The following is a 15,401-nucleotide window of genomic DNA, read 5'->3' on the forward strand; positions in this document are numbered from 1 at the left end:
ATGGCTGTGCTTTTGCCACTGCCTCTGCTACCATATTATGGCCTATTTTATTCATTCTAGAGTATATATCATGTTTATGTGCTAATTATATTGTTTATTATGTCATATTAGAGGAATTGTGATAGATAAATAAGCCGTACATTTGATAATCGCGGTCAAGTATTTTTTCTCGTCTCTCCAGAGTGCAGGAACGAATTAATGGCTTTTCAGTTAATTTAAACGAGGAAAATTAATTTGATATATGAGTATTATTATTATTATAATCAAGGGGGAAGCGCTAAACCCGGAGGATTATACAGCGCCTGGGGGGGGGGGATGTGGAAGGCATTCAGGCTTAATTCAGGGAACTGGAGCACAGATTCAATTCCCTAAATCAAGAGCCCCTCACCAACATCAAGGAACCTTCCTTGAGGGGGATATATGAGTAAATTGAGTTAGGAGCTAGCTCCTGGAACAGATTAAACTCGTAAGTCAAGGTTTCACTGTATATATATGTATATATATATATATATATATATATATATGAAGCTCATGAATTTAGGGGGTCAGTTGTACTATATATTACCCAAGTATTTATTGTAGCAGTTATAATTACAAGAAAGTTGTTTTACAGTTCAGTAAAATATGCAGTATTATCTAACATAATTTAAAAAATAATTGGCCAATCATTTTTCTTAGGGGTGGCCGATTGGCTCCAGATGAATTCAAGTCTTGCTTGATCTCTCTGGGCTACTCCATTGGTAAGGATCGTCAGGGCGAGATTGACTTCCAGCGCATCATCAGCATTGTTGACCCTAACAGCACTGGCTTCATTCAGTTTGATGCCTTCTTGGACTTCATGACTCGGGAGAATGTAGATTCTGATACAGCAGAGCAAGTCATTGACTCCTTCAGGATTCTTGCTGGAGATAAGGTGAGACACTAAATTGTTTATGAAGGGTCTTTGATTTTCATGGGTATGTGTTAACCTTAGTGATCATCTGAAGTGACATTTAGATAATTTGCATTAGCTACAACTTTTTATGATTAAATAATTATTATATTCATGAGCAAGTATTAAATGCATAAAAGTTATACTATTCCTGGGAGAATGGGGGGGCAGGGCAATCTGATTTTATCAAATGAAGTGGAGAGTAGCTCCAATTCCATGTATCAAGAACCCTTCACTGGTATTAAGGCACTTCTGTTTAAAGGTGTGTGAGCAGGGTAATATTTTGTGAATGGATTCAGGGAAACTAGTTAGTTGGACTTGAGTCCTGGAAATGGGAAGTACAGTACAATGCCTGCACTTTAAAGGAGGGGTTTGGGATATTGGCAGTTTGGAGGGATGTCTAAACTGTCGTGTCTGAGTGCCTTTGTCAAGACAGTGATTTTGTGAAAGTGTTGAATGATGATGAAAGTTCTATCTTTTTGGGTCACCCTGCCTCGGTGGGAAACAGCCAATGCGTTAAAAAAATAAAAAACAAATATATTATTAAAAGACCACAAGAAAATAATGCTGTTATTGGGTGAAACAATTAGGTGTGTAGTTTTGAGCATGTACACTGTGATTGCTACATTAGTCTCGACCCCTCATGGGAGGTGCCTTGATGATGTAAGGTTCATCATCAGGGAATTGGAGCTACCCCCTCTTTCCTTGTATCAGACCTGATTGCCCTCCATTCCTCAGGAGCTGTATGACCCATATGGGTTTAGTGCTTCCCCCATAAATACAATAATACATCTTGATACATTGCAGTAGAACAGATTAACCCTTTCAGGGTTTCGGCCGTACTAGTACGGCTTGCGCACCAGTGTCCATGATGTACTAGTACGCATAAATTCTAGCACCCTCAAATCTAGTGAGAGAAAGCTGGTAGGCCTACATATGAAAGAATGGGTCTATATGGTCAGTGTGCGCAGTATAAAAAAAAATCCTGCAGCACAGTGCGTAATGAGAAAAAAAAATTTTTTTTTGGTTTAAAACAGCAACTTTGCACTGTGTTTTTGTATGGTATTTATTGTTGTATTCTAGTTTTCCTGGTCTCATTTTATAGAATGGAAGACATATTACAGAAATAGAGATGATTTTGACTGGTATTACAATGAAAAGTACCTTGAAATTGAGCTCAAAGTTGCAGAAATGTTCGATTTTTACCAAAGTTCAGCTGCATAATCCTCCGGGTTTAGCGCTTCCCCTTGATTATAATAATAATAATACCAAAGTTCAAAAGTAAACAAATCATGTCAAGCATCCAATACACGTCAACTGGTGAGTCTAATATTCTTTCACAAGTGCGCTGATATTATTTATACCATTTCTACACTAATGCAGTAGTCTGCATAACAGTAAATCTTCTGTTTTTTGTAAGAATAAAAATTCAAAGTGGAAAGCAAAAGAAATATAAGAGGGGCCTGGGGATGTGACTAATGAACAGAGAACTTGTTATTTTAGTGCCAGGAATGTCTTTCTTGTTTATTCTGGACCCTATTCAGAAATTGGCATCTTTTGAAATTTGTGTGAAATTGGCAAAATTGCTAAATTCTGACCACTTGATTGGATAGTTGAAATCGGTAAATGGGTGGTTTCTTGTACTCATTCGATAGAAAAAAATGGAGTTCTAGCGAAATAGTTATGATTTTTGTCGACTACTACACTGGAATTGGATGAAAATAGGGCTCAAAGTGGGCAAAATTGCCGATGCATAAGACCGCTAACTTCGCGAGAGCATAATTCCGTAAGTTTTCCATCAAATTTCATACTTTTGGTGTCATTATGACCGGGAAAAGATTCTCTATCTTTTCCTAAGAATTTTTTTTTTTTTTTTTTAAATTTGGGGACCCTAAGAACAAGTCTTGGAGAGGGCCTGGGGACCCTGAAAGGGTTAACTAGGGTAATCCACTATATAATCCAGGAATTACTACCTATGTGGCCTAATATATGACCAGGCCTGAGAAACTATACTGTTTGTGCTAACAGCTTGCAGTGTGGTGTATAATTTAATAAGGGCACCGAGTCAGGAGTTTGTTGATGATTTCTTTTGTTATAATTCATAGGCTAAAACAGTCTCCCTAGTAGTTTCTGGCTGCAAATTCTTTATCTATACTGATCTTTAAAAATATTACTATATCTACTAAATTTATGTACTGTATTAAAGAAACACAAAGCTGATTTTACCAATACATATTTTTTAATTTTATTTGAGCTAATTTTGTATACGTACTCTATATATAAATTTTTAAAGATGGGATAATTATATATTCTTGTGATATAACTAAATAGATGTTTTTTCTGTGCAGCCATACATCCTACCCGAAGAGCTTCAGCGTGAGCTGCCCCCAGACCAAGCAGAATATTGCATCCAGCGCATGCAGCCTTATACTGGTGTTGGTGTTCCTCCTGAGGCTCTTGACTACATGTCCTTCTCCACTTCCCTCTATGGTGAATCTGACCTGTAAATCCTACATTAATCAATGGGGAAGACAAAAACCTCGCACACTATCAACATAGAAGAGGGTAAATCACTTATCACGCCCTCAGTCGAGCATGACAAGTGACTGACAGAGAGCAAAGTCACAATAAAGGACAGTGTTTCATTGTGAATCATTATTTTTACATTTAGGTTGACTATTGAAAAGTGAACCCAAGATGGTGTTTAGTAAACTTACAAACTACGTAACATGTGTCCTGGTGATATGTAGAGCAAATTAGAAAAAACTTAAGCCCAGAGACCATTCTTGAACCCTAGTCCAGCCAGTATTGATACTGTTAAGAACATTGCTCTGCACAAATATTCAAATCTAGGGGCAGTGACTGGTAGTCATGACCTCAACAGTTCCTATGACAGTGTTGGCCACACATCAAATGCCAGTCACTGCTGCTGGACAGCGCAGTTTACAATGGCAGATTAGATGACGATATCTGCAGGTGCTAGAGGAGGAGCAGGTCAAAGGCCAGAAATTTAAACAAGTTTGGCTCAATGCAGGCTTACTGACTTATGCCTATCAGCCAGAGTCTTTTTACTCTTCTCAAGACTCTTATTTCCAGCTCATAATATACAAAAATAAAACTGGTACTTTGTCTGTAACTTGTCATTCATGGACTATCAAGAGACCCTAAGGTATTAAATTATAACCAAACACTGCCGCCGATAGTGCCTCCTCCTCAGTTGTTTGTTCTTCCAGTGATGTCTCCCTGTGGCCTCTATTCCAAAATGTCTAGGTAGATCATCTTTCCCATAGGAAGCAGCAAATGGTGATCACCCAGTCAAAATGTGATGCACTATCAACATCAGTTATAATACTGTATAATGAAAGCTAATTCTACCTGATGTTCAAGAATTTAGGCCTCCATGTCTTGTAGTGTAATTATGGAATCTAGTCCTGACTGCTGTAGCCAAGCACTTTTTTTTTTTTTTTTTAAAGCCAGCAAGCTGCTGCTTCATAAGCAGAGTTTTTGTTGTAAATATACTCTCAATAATTTATTACAAAAATCCTGCTTCTTCTATGCTAATGTAAATTATAACTACTGATCTTCCTTCAATGGTTTGTGATGTGTATATTGCCTATGTGTGCTGCAACACTGGTTCTGTAAAAACCATATTGTATCATTATGTAAATCTATAATAAAGGTTATTAACAAGTGGGTGAAGGTGATTACCTGCTTAGCATTCATTGGTTGAGGAGCTTTGTCTGAGAAAACCCTTGTTTCAGACAAATGCTTTTTTTTCAGTGTATGTCTTCTCAAAAACTTTTATGTGCTTTGTTTATAAGAGAGCTGCAACTGTGTTTGTCATAATTAGATAGCATTTTTTCAAAAATTTGGTCTTAAATATAATTATCCTAGGGCAACATTATTTATTGTTACAGGCAATAATAATCACAGACATAACTAGGAACCAGTGACATGATCTTTACACGTACTTTAAATACATTATTTTATAACTACACGTCTGCTCACCTGGGTTCTTAGTTATTTCAGTGTTTACCTAACTACAGTGTATTTACACATTTTGTGTAAAATATACAAATAAAAGGCTAAAAGAGAAATAGTCATACCAATTTCCATCTTCCTACAGAGTAGCTTGTTAAAACATGCTCTCAGTTCCTCAGATTGATATATTAATTTTTCAATGATTTTATGACATCTACTTTAGTGCTGTATGACGTATATGGGTTTGATACATGTTTATGAATAATGTCCACTTACTACAATGTGGTAAAAATTAAGAGTATATGCATATCAATGTTTTTTTTTTTTATGTTAATACAGTGGAACCTCAAAAATCGAACTTAATCCGTTCCAGGAGCTACTTCTAATTTCGAAAAGTCTGAAATTCGAATCAATATTTCCCATAAGAAATAATGGAAATACAATTAATCCGTTCCAGAAACCCAAAAATATACATTTTATAGAGATTAATTACGGTTTTACATACATATAAAATAATACATACATATAATATAAAATAAATTTTTTACTTTATTGAAGCTTGGTGATGGCATCTGGAAGATAGGGAGGAGGAGAGAGGGAGTTGGGGTTGGGGTTAGTGTTTGGAAGGAGAATCCTCCTCCATGAGGACTTCAGGTAAAGCCCTCTCTGGGGTTACTTCCCTTCTCTGTCTTTTAATACCACTAGGACCAGCTTGAGAGTCACTGGACCCCTGTCTCACAAAATAACTGTCCACAGTCCTCTGTTTCTGGTGCCTCTTTAACATTTCCCTAAAATGGTCAGCCTCTGCTGGCCTTAAATTCACTATCAGCACTGGTTCCAGGAGTTTTCTGTACCAGATCGGCATACAACTTTCTTGCCTTTTCGCAAATAATCGTCTCTGAAACACTATCACCTGCAATCTCTATCTTTGATCCACACCAGCAACAACTTCTCAACCTCTTCAACTATTTGTGGTCTTTTTTCGGTTAGCATATTAACACGGCCGGCGTGTTGAAAGAAAGATTAACACCTTTCACAATATCAGCTTCCTTGATTTGTTCTTTCTTTGCCAGGATAGAACCGATGGTCGACTTGTTTTCCCATACATCCTGGCTAGCTCAACAAGTCTCACACCACTCTCATACTTCTGTATTATTTCCTTCTTCACATCTATGGTGTTTCTCACTTTCTTTTCCACAGGGGTACCACTAGCAAATTTCTTTGGGCCCATGGCAGCTTATTTCACAGTCCCACAAGCACTAAACACAACGAAATGCAGTGGTCCCTCGCTTTTCGTAGTTCTCGGCAATCGTAAATTTCGCCAATCATGGGGGTATTTTCGTATAAACATGGACTCGCTTTTCATAGGTTGACTTGCGAATAGTAGTTCGTCCGGGACGCGTACGCACGGTGTGAGCCGGGGAGGCCTCCCTACCCAACCAGTCTGGCATTGTTTACCAGTGAGTGAAGGTCCCCTCAAGTGTTATGCTGTTAATGTTTCATTCATCATTTCCCATTGTATTGTTTATGTACTACATGTATATTTCATGTAAAAAAAATTTTTGTTTTAATACTTCTAGGTGTCAGGAACGGATTAATTGTATTTACATTATTTCTTATGGGGAAAATTGATTCGCAAATCGTAAATTTCGTTTATAGTAGCTCCTCCAGGAACGGATTAATTACGAAAAACGAGGGACCACTGTAATCGTAAAATGTGTGAATGAGAGCGCAGGTTAGTGTTCACTCAAGCATAAACAAAGCTAGACTGCTCACGGCGCCTGCGCGGGGACGCGGACAGAGCGGACCAGCAGACAGGTCCCATACCCGGCGGTCCGAAATTTGAAACGCGTTCGATTTTTGGTACACAGTTTGTCCGAAAAAATGGTCTTATTTTCGAAACGTTCGATATTTGGTACGTTCGATTTTCAAGGTTCCACTGTATCCAGGGTTTATTACCTGGGCCTCAGCAATGAGTTGCTACTCTCACGGCTGGGCAACGGCGACCAGTGCATATCAATATTACAAAAGAATTTATTGCATAATAGAATGTAATGCAATGTTCCCTTGATAAGTGACAGCCGCATTTATCTAAATAACAAGAAAATAAGAGGACTAAGAGTACCCAACCATGATAGAGCTTAATTCATGCTGGGAAGGAAGGGAGGTCTTAATAAAAAAAAGAAAAAAAATAGAGCTACCCTTCCTCTCTTCCAATCAAAAAGTATTATTGGTACCTCCCATTTCAAAGTTTAGCACTTTCTCATACTTATACAGGTTGATCATCACTAATCCAGCATCATCGGGACCTGTAGGGTGTTGGACTAGTGATTTTTGCCAGATTACAGAGTGGTTAGGTTAGAATAAACTTAACCCAACAGCAATATTTTCACATCAATGATTTCACCCACTTTACACCCTATTTTTGGCCTATTCCATTGTTCCAGTCTACCAAACTCACACATCCTTGTCTAAGGCTTACTTTTACTGGGAAATACTCTCCCTCTCTCCTACATACTCTAACCTGAGCCTCACTATCCTCATAAAAACTTTTCACTGCTTTCGATAACCTACCTCGTATTCCATACACTTGCAACATTTGCCACATTGCCCCCCTATCCACCCTGTCATACACCTTTTCCAAATCCATAAATGCCACAAAAACCTCTTTACCCTTATCCAAATACTGTTCACCTACATATTTCACTGTAAACACTTGGTCTACACACCCCTACCCTTCCTAAAGCCTCCTTGTTCATCTCTGTCTTACTCTTCTTTCAATAACTCTACCATACACTTTACCAGGTATACTCAACACTTTTTTTTTTTCTTAACAAGTCGGCCGTCTCCCACCCAGGCAGGGCGATTCAAAAAGAAAGAAAATACTTTCATCATCATTCAACACTTTCACCTCACTCATACATAATCACTGTCTTGGCAGAGGCGCTCAGATATGACAGTTTAGAAGTCCCTCCAAACTGTCAATATCCCAGACCCCTCCTTTAAAGTGCAGGCATTGTACTTCCCATTTCCAGGGCTCAAGTCCGGCTAAATCTATAATAACCGGTTTTCCTGAATCCCTTCACTAAATATTACCCTGCAAATACTCCAACAGCTCATCAAGTTCCAAAAACCATTCGTGTCCATTTACTCCTATCTAACATGCTCACACACGCTTGCTGGAAGTCCAAGCCCCTCACCCACACCTCCTTTACTCCCTCCCTCCAACCTTTTCGAGGACGACCCCTACCCCTCCTTCCTTCCCCTACAGATTTATAAGCTCTCCAAGTCATTCTACTTTGATCCATTCTCTCTAAATGACCAAACCACCTCTACAACCCCTCTTCAGCAATCTGACTAATACTTTTAGTAACTCTACACTCCAAATTCTCTGCATAATATTTACACTACACATTGCCCTTAGGACATCTCTACTGCCTCCAGCCGTCTCCTCGCTGCAGCATTTACAACCCAAGCTTCACACCCATACACGTGTTGGTACCACTATACTGTCATACATTCCCTTCTTTGCCTCCATAGATAAAGTTTTTTGTCTCCACAGATACCTCAGTGCACCACTCACCTTTCTTCCTTCATCATTTCTATGGTTAACCTCATCCTTCATAAACCCATCCACTGACAAGTCAACTTCCAACTATCTGAAAACATTCACTTTTTCCATATTTCCTCTCTCCAATGTGATATCCAATTTTTCTTTATCTAAATCATTTGATACCCTCATCACCTTACTCCTATCTATGTTCATTTTCAACTTTCTGCCTTTACCCCCCCCCCCCCCAACTCATCTACTAACCTTTGCAACATTTCTTTAGAATCTCCCATAAGCACAGTATCATCAGCAAAAAGTAACTGTGTCAACTCCCATTTTGCACTTGATTCTCCATAATTTAATCCCACTCCTCTCCCCAACACCCTAGCATTTACTTCTTTTACAACCCCATCAATAAATATATTAAATAACCATGGTGACATTACACATTCCTATCTAAGACCTACTTTTACCAAGAAGTAATCTCCCTCTCTCTCTTACACACCCTAACCTGAGCCTCACTATCCTCATAAAAAAACTCTTTACAGCATTTAGTAACATACTACCTATTCCATACACTTGCAACATCTGCCACATTGCTCCCCTATCCACTCTATCATATGCCTTTTCTAAATCCATAAATACAATGAAAACTTCCCTACCTTTATCTAAATACTGTTTACATATATGCTTTAATGTAAACACTTGATCTACATATCCCCTACCCAATCTTGCTCATCTGCAGTCCTACTCTGTCTTACCTCTAATTCTTTCAATAATAACCCTACTGTACATTTTACCTGGTTTACTCAATAAACTTATTCCCCTATAATTTTTACTATCTCTTTTGTCCCCCTTCCCTTTATATAAAGGAACTATACACTCTCTCTGCCAATCCCTAGGTACCTTCCCCTCCTTCATACATTTATTAAACAAAAATACCAACCACTCCAACACAATATCCCCCCTGCTTTTAACATTTCTGTCATGATTCCATCAGTTGCTGCTGCTTTACCCCCTTTCATTCTACATAATGGTTCATGCACCTCCCCCACACTCGCATCCTGCTCTTCTTCACTCCTAGAAGATGTTATTCCCCTATAATTTTTGCATTCTCTTGTGTCCCCTTTGCCTTTATACAAAGGAACTATGCAATCCATAGGTACCTTACCCTCTTCCATACATTTATTAAATAAAAGAACCAACCACTCCAGATCTATATCCCCACCTGCTTTTAACATTTCTATCTTTATCCCATCATTCCCAGCTCCCTTATCCCCTTTCATTCTACCCACCACCTCATCAACTTCCCCCAAACTCACAACTCTCTCCTCCTCACTCCTACAAGTTGTTTTTCCTCCTTGCCCTATACATGAAATCACAACTTCCCTATCTTCAACATCTTCCCCATCTTCATCACAGAAGTGATATATAGAAGGTAAAGTACATGGAGAAAAAGCTGATTAAATGAGTGGTGAGAGGGTACAAGAGGAGAGCCAATAAGAGAATGGGTGAGCCTTAATCAACAAATTTCACTGAGAACAAAAAAAAAGTTGGAACAAGATTACTGAGTAGAGAAAGCCTAAGCAAAAGGGAGGTGAGATGTTATATGAAGAGGTGAAGGTACTGGGAAGATAGATGAAAGTATGAAATTTTGTAGAAGGAAGAGCCAGATGCGAGTGCTGGGGAGGTGCTTGAGGCAGTGGGCAGCGCTGTATAGCCCTTGTGGTTTAGCGCTTCTTTTTGATTATAATAATTGAGGCAGTGGGTAGAATACAAGGGGGTAAAGCAGCTGGGACAGATGGGAGTAAGACAGATGGTAAAAACAGGTGGGGATATAATTTTGGAGTGGTTCTTCAAATATATGCATCAAAGATGGGATGGTACCAAAGAATTAACAGAAAGCATGTATAGTTCCTCTGTAATAGGGAAAAGGAGACAAGGGTGTATGAATTATAGGGGAAATATGCCTGTCAATAGTATAAAACCAAACTCAAGTTATAAGGTAAAAGGGGACAAGAGTGAGTGTATGAATTATAAGGGTAATTTTTTTTTTTTTTTTTAACATGTCGGGCGTTTCCCATCGAGGCAGGGTGACCCAAAAAGAAAGAAAAAGCTTTCATCATCATTCAACACTTTCACCACCTGGAGTGTTTCGGGGATCAATGCCCCCACGGCCCAGTCTGTGACCAGGCCTCATGGTGGATCAGGGCCTGATCAACCAGGCTGTTACTGTTGACCGCATGCAAGCCAATGTATGAACCACAGCCAGGCTGGTCAGGTACTGACTTTAGGTGCCTGTCCAACACCTTCTTGAAGACATAAGAACATAAGAAGGGAGGATCACTGCAATAGGCCTGTTGGCCCATACTAGGCAGGTCCTTCACAAATCCAACCCACTAGCAGAATAAATGCTACCCAAGCAATAAGCTTTGAAAATTCTATTTACTCAGGTGCAAGTCCCACTCAAATCCAACCCCTCTCACTCATGTACTTATCCAACCTAAATTTGAAACTACTTAAGGTTTTAGCTTTGATAACCCTACTAGGCAGACCCATCCACTCATCAACTACCCTATTACCAAACCAGTACTTTCCTATATCCTTTCGAAATCTAAACTTGTCTAATTTGAATACATTATTGCGGGTTCTATTTGGAGGGATAGCCAAAAACTTTATTTATATCCCCTTTGTTAATACCCATATCCCCTTTGTTAACCCTTTGACTGTCGCAACCCCCAATCCTGAGGTGTCTCCTGGTGTCGCAAAATTTAAAAAAAAAAAAAAAAAAAAGTCTTTTCTTATGAATGATAAGAGAATCTTTTCCCGATTGTAATGACACAAAAAAACGAAATTTGATGGAAAACTGACAGAATTACGCTCTGGCGAAGTTAGTGACCTCAGCGATATTTCAAATCGGCGATTTCGCCCACTTTGAGCCCTATTTTCAACTAATTCCATTGTTCCAGTCGACCAAACTCATAGCTATTTCTTTAGAACTCTCTTTTTTCTATCGACTGAGTACAAGAAACTGCCCATTTACCAATTTCAACTACTCAATAACGTGGTCAGAAATTTGCAATTTGGCCAATTTCACAAAAATTAAAAAATATGACAATTTCAAAATAAGGTCCAGAATGAACAATGCATACATTCCTTTCTCTAAAATAAAATTTTCTTTGTTCATTAGTCATGTCTCCAGGCCCCTCTGATATTACTCTTGCTTTCTATTATGAATTTTTATTCAAAAAATAGAAGATTTACTGTTATGCAGACTACTGCAATACTGTAATAATTGTACAAATAATGTCAACCCATTCATGACTGCATATTAGAATGGCTAGTTGGACATTTATTGGACAACATCATTTGTTTACTTTTGAACATCGGCAAAAATCAAACATTTCCCCTACTTTGAGCTCCATTTTCAGGTTCTTTTTATAGTAAAATCAATCAAAATCACCTCTATTTCTACAATATGTTTTCCATTCTATCAATTGAGACCAAGAAAACGAGAGTACAACCATAAATACTACATGAAAATAGACCACAAAGTCGGCATTTTAATTAAAAAAAAGAAACGGTCCGAGTTTTTTTTTTCTCATTATGCACTGTGTGCTCCAGGATTTTTTTTATATGGTGCACACTGACCACACAGACCCATTCTCTCACATGTGGGTCTACCAGTTTTCTCCTGCTAGATTTGAAGCCGCTAGAATTTATGAGTACATGTATACTGTATATGTCAAACACGGTACCTCGTAAGACGTATATATACGACCAAAACAGTCATAGGGTTAATACCCAAAATCCCCTTTGTTAATACCCAGGGATCTATTGGTAATCCCCCTTATGTATGCTGGGAGGCAGTTGAACAGTCTTGGGCCCCTGACACTTATTGTGATGTCTCTTATTGTGCTAGTGGCACCCCTGCTTTTCACTGGGGGATGTATCGTCTGCAAGTCTTTTTCTTTCACAGGGAGTGATTTTCGTGTGCAAGTTTGGTACTAATCCCTCTAGGATTTTCCAAGCGTATATAATCATGCATCTCTCCTGCCTGCATTCTAGGGAGTACAGAAATAACAAAAAAAGGCACAATACCGTGACTGGAACGATACACAAATAACCCGCACATAAAAGAGAGAAGCTTACGACAACGTTTCGGTCTGACTTTGACCATTTACAAAGTCACACTGGTTGAAAAACTTTAAGTGTTCCCAGTAACTGAGGCGTTTTATCACAGCTATGTGTTTTGTGAAGGTTCTCTGTACATTTTCTAGGTCGGCAATTTCACCTGCCTTGAAAGGTGCCAGTAGTGTTCAGCAATATTCCAGCCTAGATAGAACAAGTAACCTGAAGAATGTCATCTTGTGCTTGGCATCCCTAGTTTTGAAGGTTCTTACTATTCATCCTGTCATTTTTCGAGCAGATGTGATTGATACAATGTTGTGGTCTTTGAAGGTGAGATCCACTGACATTATCACTCCCAGGTCTTTTACATTAGCTTTTCGCTCTATTATGTAGTTAGAATTTGTTTTATACTCTGATGTAGTTTTAATTTCGTCACATTTTCCATATCGGAGTACAGTCTCTCCTCGCTTAGCGACGCCTCAAACTTACGATGGGCTCTCTGACCAGTACACATGCCTAAATAATGTATATTAGAGCTGATTTCCTTCATTCTGTTTACGTATTACAATAGACAGTACACTACTGTATAAACATTTAAAAATATACCAGAAATGTTATGAATGATGCAAAGGTGACATTAAAACAATATCAAAGATAGTTGACACAAACCCACTACCATTATAGTGTGCTCCTCACTTAGCAATGAATTCGTTTACCGACGTGGGCTTAGGAATGGAACTCCATCATTAAGTGAAGAGAGACTGTAATTGAAATTTCTCATCACTGAACTTCATATTGTTTTCTGCGGCCCATTTAAGGATTTGTTTGATGTCCGCCTGGAGTCTTGCAGTCTTCAATGGAGGACACTGTCATGCAAATTCGGGTGTCATCTGCAAAGGAAGATATGGTGCTGTGGCTTACATCCCTGTCTATGTCAGGTAAGAGCAAGAGGAACTGTCCTTGCAGAGGCACTCAAATACGACAGCTTAGACGTCCTTCCAAATTGCTAATATCCCAAACCCCTCCTTCAAAGTGCCGGCATTGTATGTCCCATTTCCAGGACTCAAGTCCAGCTAATCAGTTTTCCTGAATCCCTTCACAAAATATTACCCTGCTCACACTCCAACAGCTCGTCAGGTCCCAAAAATCATTCGTCTCCATTCACGCCTATCCAACAGGCTCACGCACGCTTGCTGTAAGTCCAAGCCCCTCGCCCACACCTCCTTTACCCCCTCCCTCCAACCTTTTTGATGACCCTTACCCTGCCTTCCTACCCCTACATATTTATATGTTTTCCAAGTCATTCTACTTTGTTCCATTCTTTCTAAATGACCAAACCACCTCAACAACCCCTCTTCAGCCCTCTGACTAATACTTTTAGTAACTCTACACCTCCTCCTAATCTCCACAGTACAAATTATCTGCATATTTATACCACACATTGCCCTAAGACACGACATCTCCACTGCCTCACGCTGCCTCCTTGCTGCAGAATTTACAACCCAAGCTTCACACCCATTTAAGAGCGTTGGTACCACTATACTCTCGTACATTCCTTTCTTTGCCTCCATGGATGACGTTCTTTGTCTCCACAGATACCTCAATGCACCACTTGCCTTATTTCCCTCATCAATTCTATGGTTAGCCTCATCCTTCATAAACCCATCCGCTGACAAGTTAAGGGTAAGACAGAAAGTACAAATGCAGAGAAACAAGGATTTAGGAAAAATAGAGGATGTGTATACTAAGTGTTTAAATTGAAGCAGGGGTAAGAAGTGTTTTTGTTGTATTTATATTTATAGATTTAGAAAAGGCATATAATAGGGTGGATAGGGAAGCAATGTGGCAAATGTTAAAATGTATGGAATAGGTAGGTTACTTAAAGCAGCAGAGTACGTGACAAGTAAAGGCTCAGTTTAGGGCGTATGCAGGGAAGAGAGAAGGATAACTTTTCAGTAAAAGAAGACTTTTATACAGGAATGTGTGATGTCACCATGGCTGTTAACATGTAATTCATAGATGGGATTGTAAAAGACGTGAATGAAAAGGTATAAGCGAGAGGTATGGGATTAAAAGATAATGAATTTGTTACAAAGTAGGATTTATCAATGGGAGATTCTTATTAAAGAAGTTTCAAAGGTTGACAGATGAATCTGGAAGAATAAGTAAATAAGGAAATTAAAAGTGAACATAGACAAGAACAAGGCAGTTCAGATATTTAGGAGTGAACGTGTTGGTAGATGGGTCTATGAGAGAAGAGGTAAGCCATAGAATAGATAGGGGGGTGGGGGGATGGTGTGTTGAGGCACCTGTCAACACAAAGAACTTTATCGATGGAGGCAAAAAGGAGAAATGTACCAGAGTATAGTGGTACCAAAACAGTTGTATGGGTGTGAAGCATTAGCTTTAAACATTGCAGCAAGGAAGAGGCTGGAGGCAGTGGTGATGTCATGTTCGTGTGGTGTGAATATTATACAAAGAACTAACATGATTGAAACTAGCATAATTTGGAGAGAGGAAGGGTTGGTGAGGTGGCTAAAGCATTAAGAGAAGATGGAGCAGAATAGGATGACTAAGAGAGTACATAAATCTCGGGTGGAAGAGAGGAGTATATGGGTCATCCTGGGAAGAAAGGGAGGGAGTAAAGAAGATTCAGAGTGCTAGGGGCCTGAACATCTAATAGGTACATCAGATTGAAGCAAGTGGAAACAAGTGGTTTTTATGACTTGACATGCTGTTGGAGTGTAAGCAAGGTAACATTTATAAAGGATTCAGGGAAACTAGGTAGCTGGACTCGAATCCTGGAGG

General features: G+C 39.1%; 2 protein-coding genes across 4 annotated transcripts in view; one reads left to right on the forward strand and one right to left on the reverse strand.

Moving 5' to 3' along the window:
* Actn (alpha actinin) overlaps positions 1-5,028 on the forward strand; it is a 234,578-nt gene extending 229,550 nt beyond the window's left edge. For both annotated transcript variants that reach the window (XM_070084039.1, XM_070084038.1), the window contains exons 16-17: positions 679-913; positions 3,280-5,028. In XM_070084039.1, coding sequence (XP_069940140.1) covers positions 679-913; positions 3,280-3,438 — 394 coding nt within the window. In that variant the 3' untranslated portion in view covers positions 3,439-5,028. The remainder of the gene's footprint in view (positions 1-678; positions 914-3,279) is intronic.
* Positions 1-15,401, reverse strand: part of LOC128687474 (sphingosine-1-phosphate lyase-like) — a 74,608-nt gene that overhangs the window by 20,782 nt on the left and 38,425 nt on the right. The window contains exon 14 of one of the 2 annotated variants that reach the window (XM_070084040.1): positions 4,800-13,483. The exons of the other annotated variant lie outside the window; for it this stretch is intronic. The gene's annotated coding sequence lies outside the window, so the exon portion shown is untranslated. Of the gene's footprint in view, positions 1-4,799; positions 13,484-15,401 lie in introns of those variants that run through there. 2 annotated transcript variants of the gene reach the window in all.

The sequence above is a fragment of the Cherax quadricarinatus genome, chromosome 11 (assembly GCF_038502225.1).
Source record: "Cherax quadricarinatus isolate ZL_2023a chromosome 11, ASM3850222v1, whole genome shotgun sequence".
Classification (NCBI taxonomy): Eukaryota; Metazoa; Arthropoda; class Malacostraca; order Decapoda; family Parastacidae; genus Cherax; species Cherax quadricarinatus.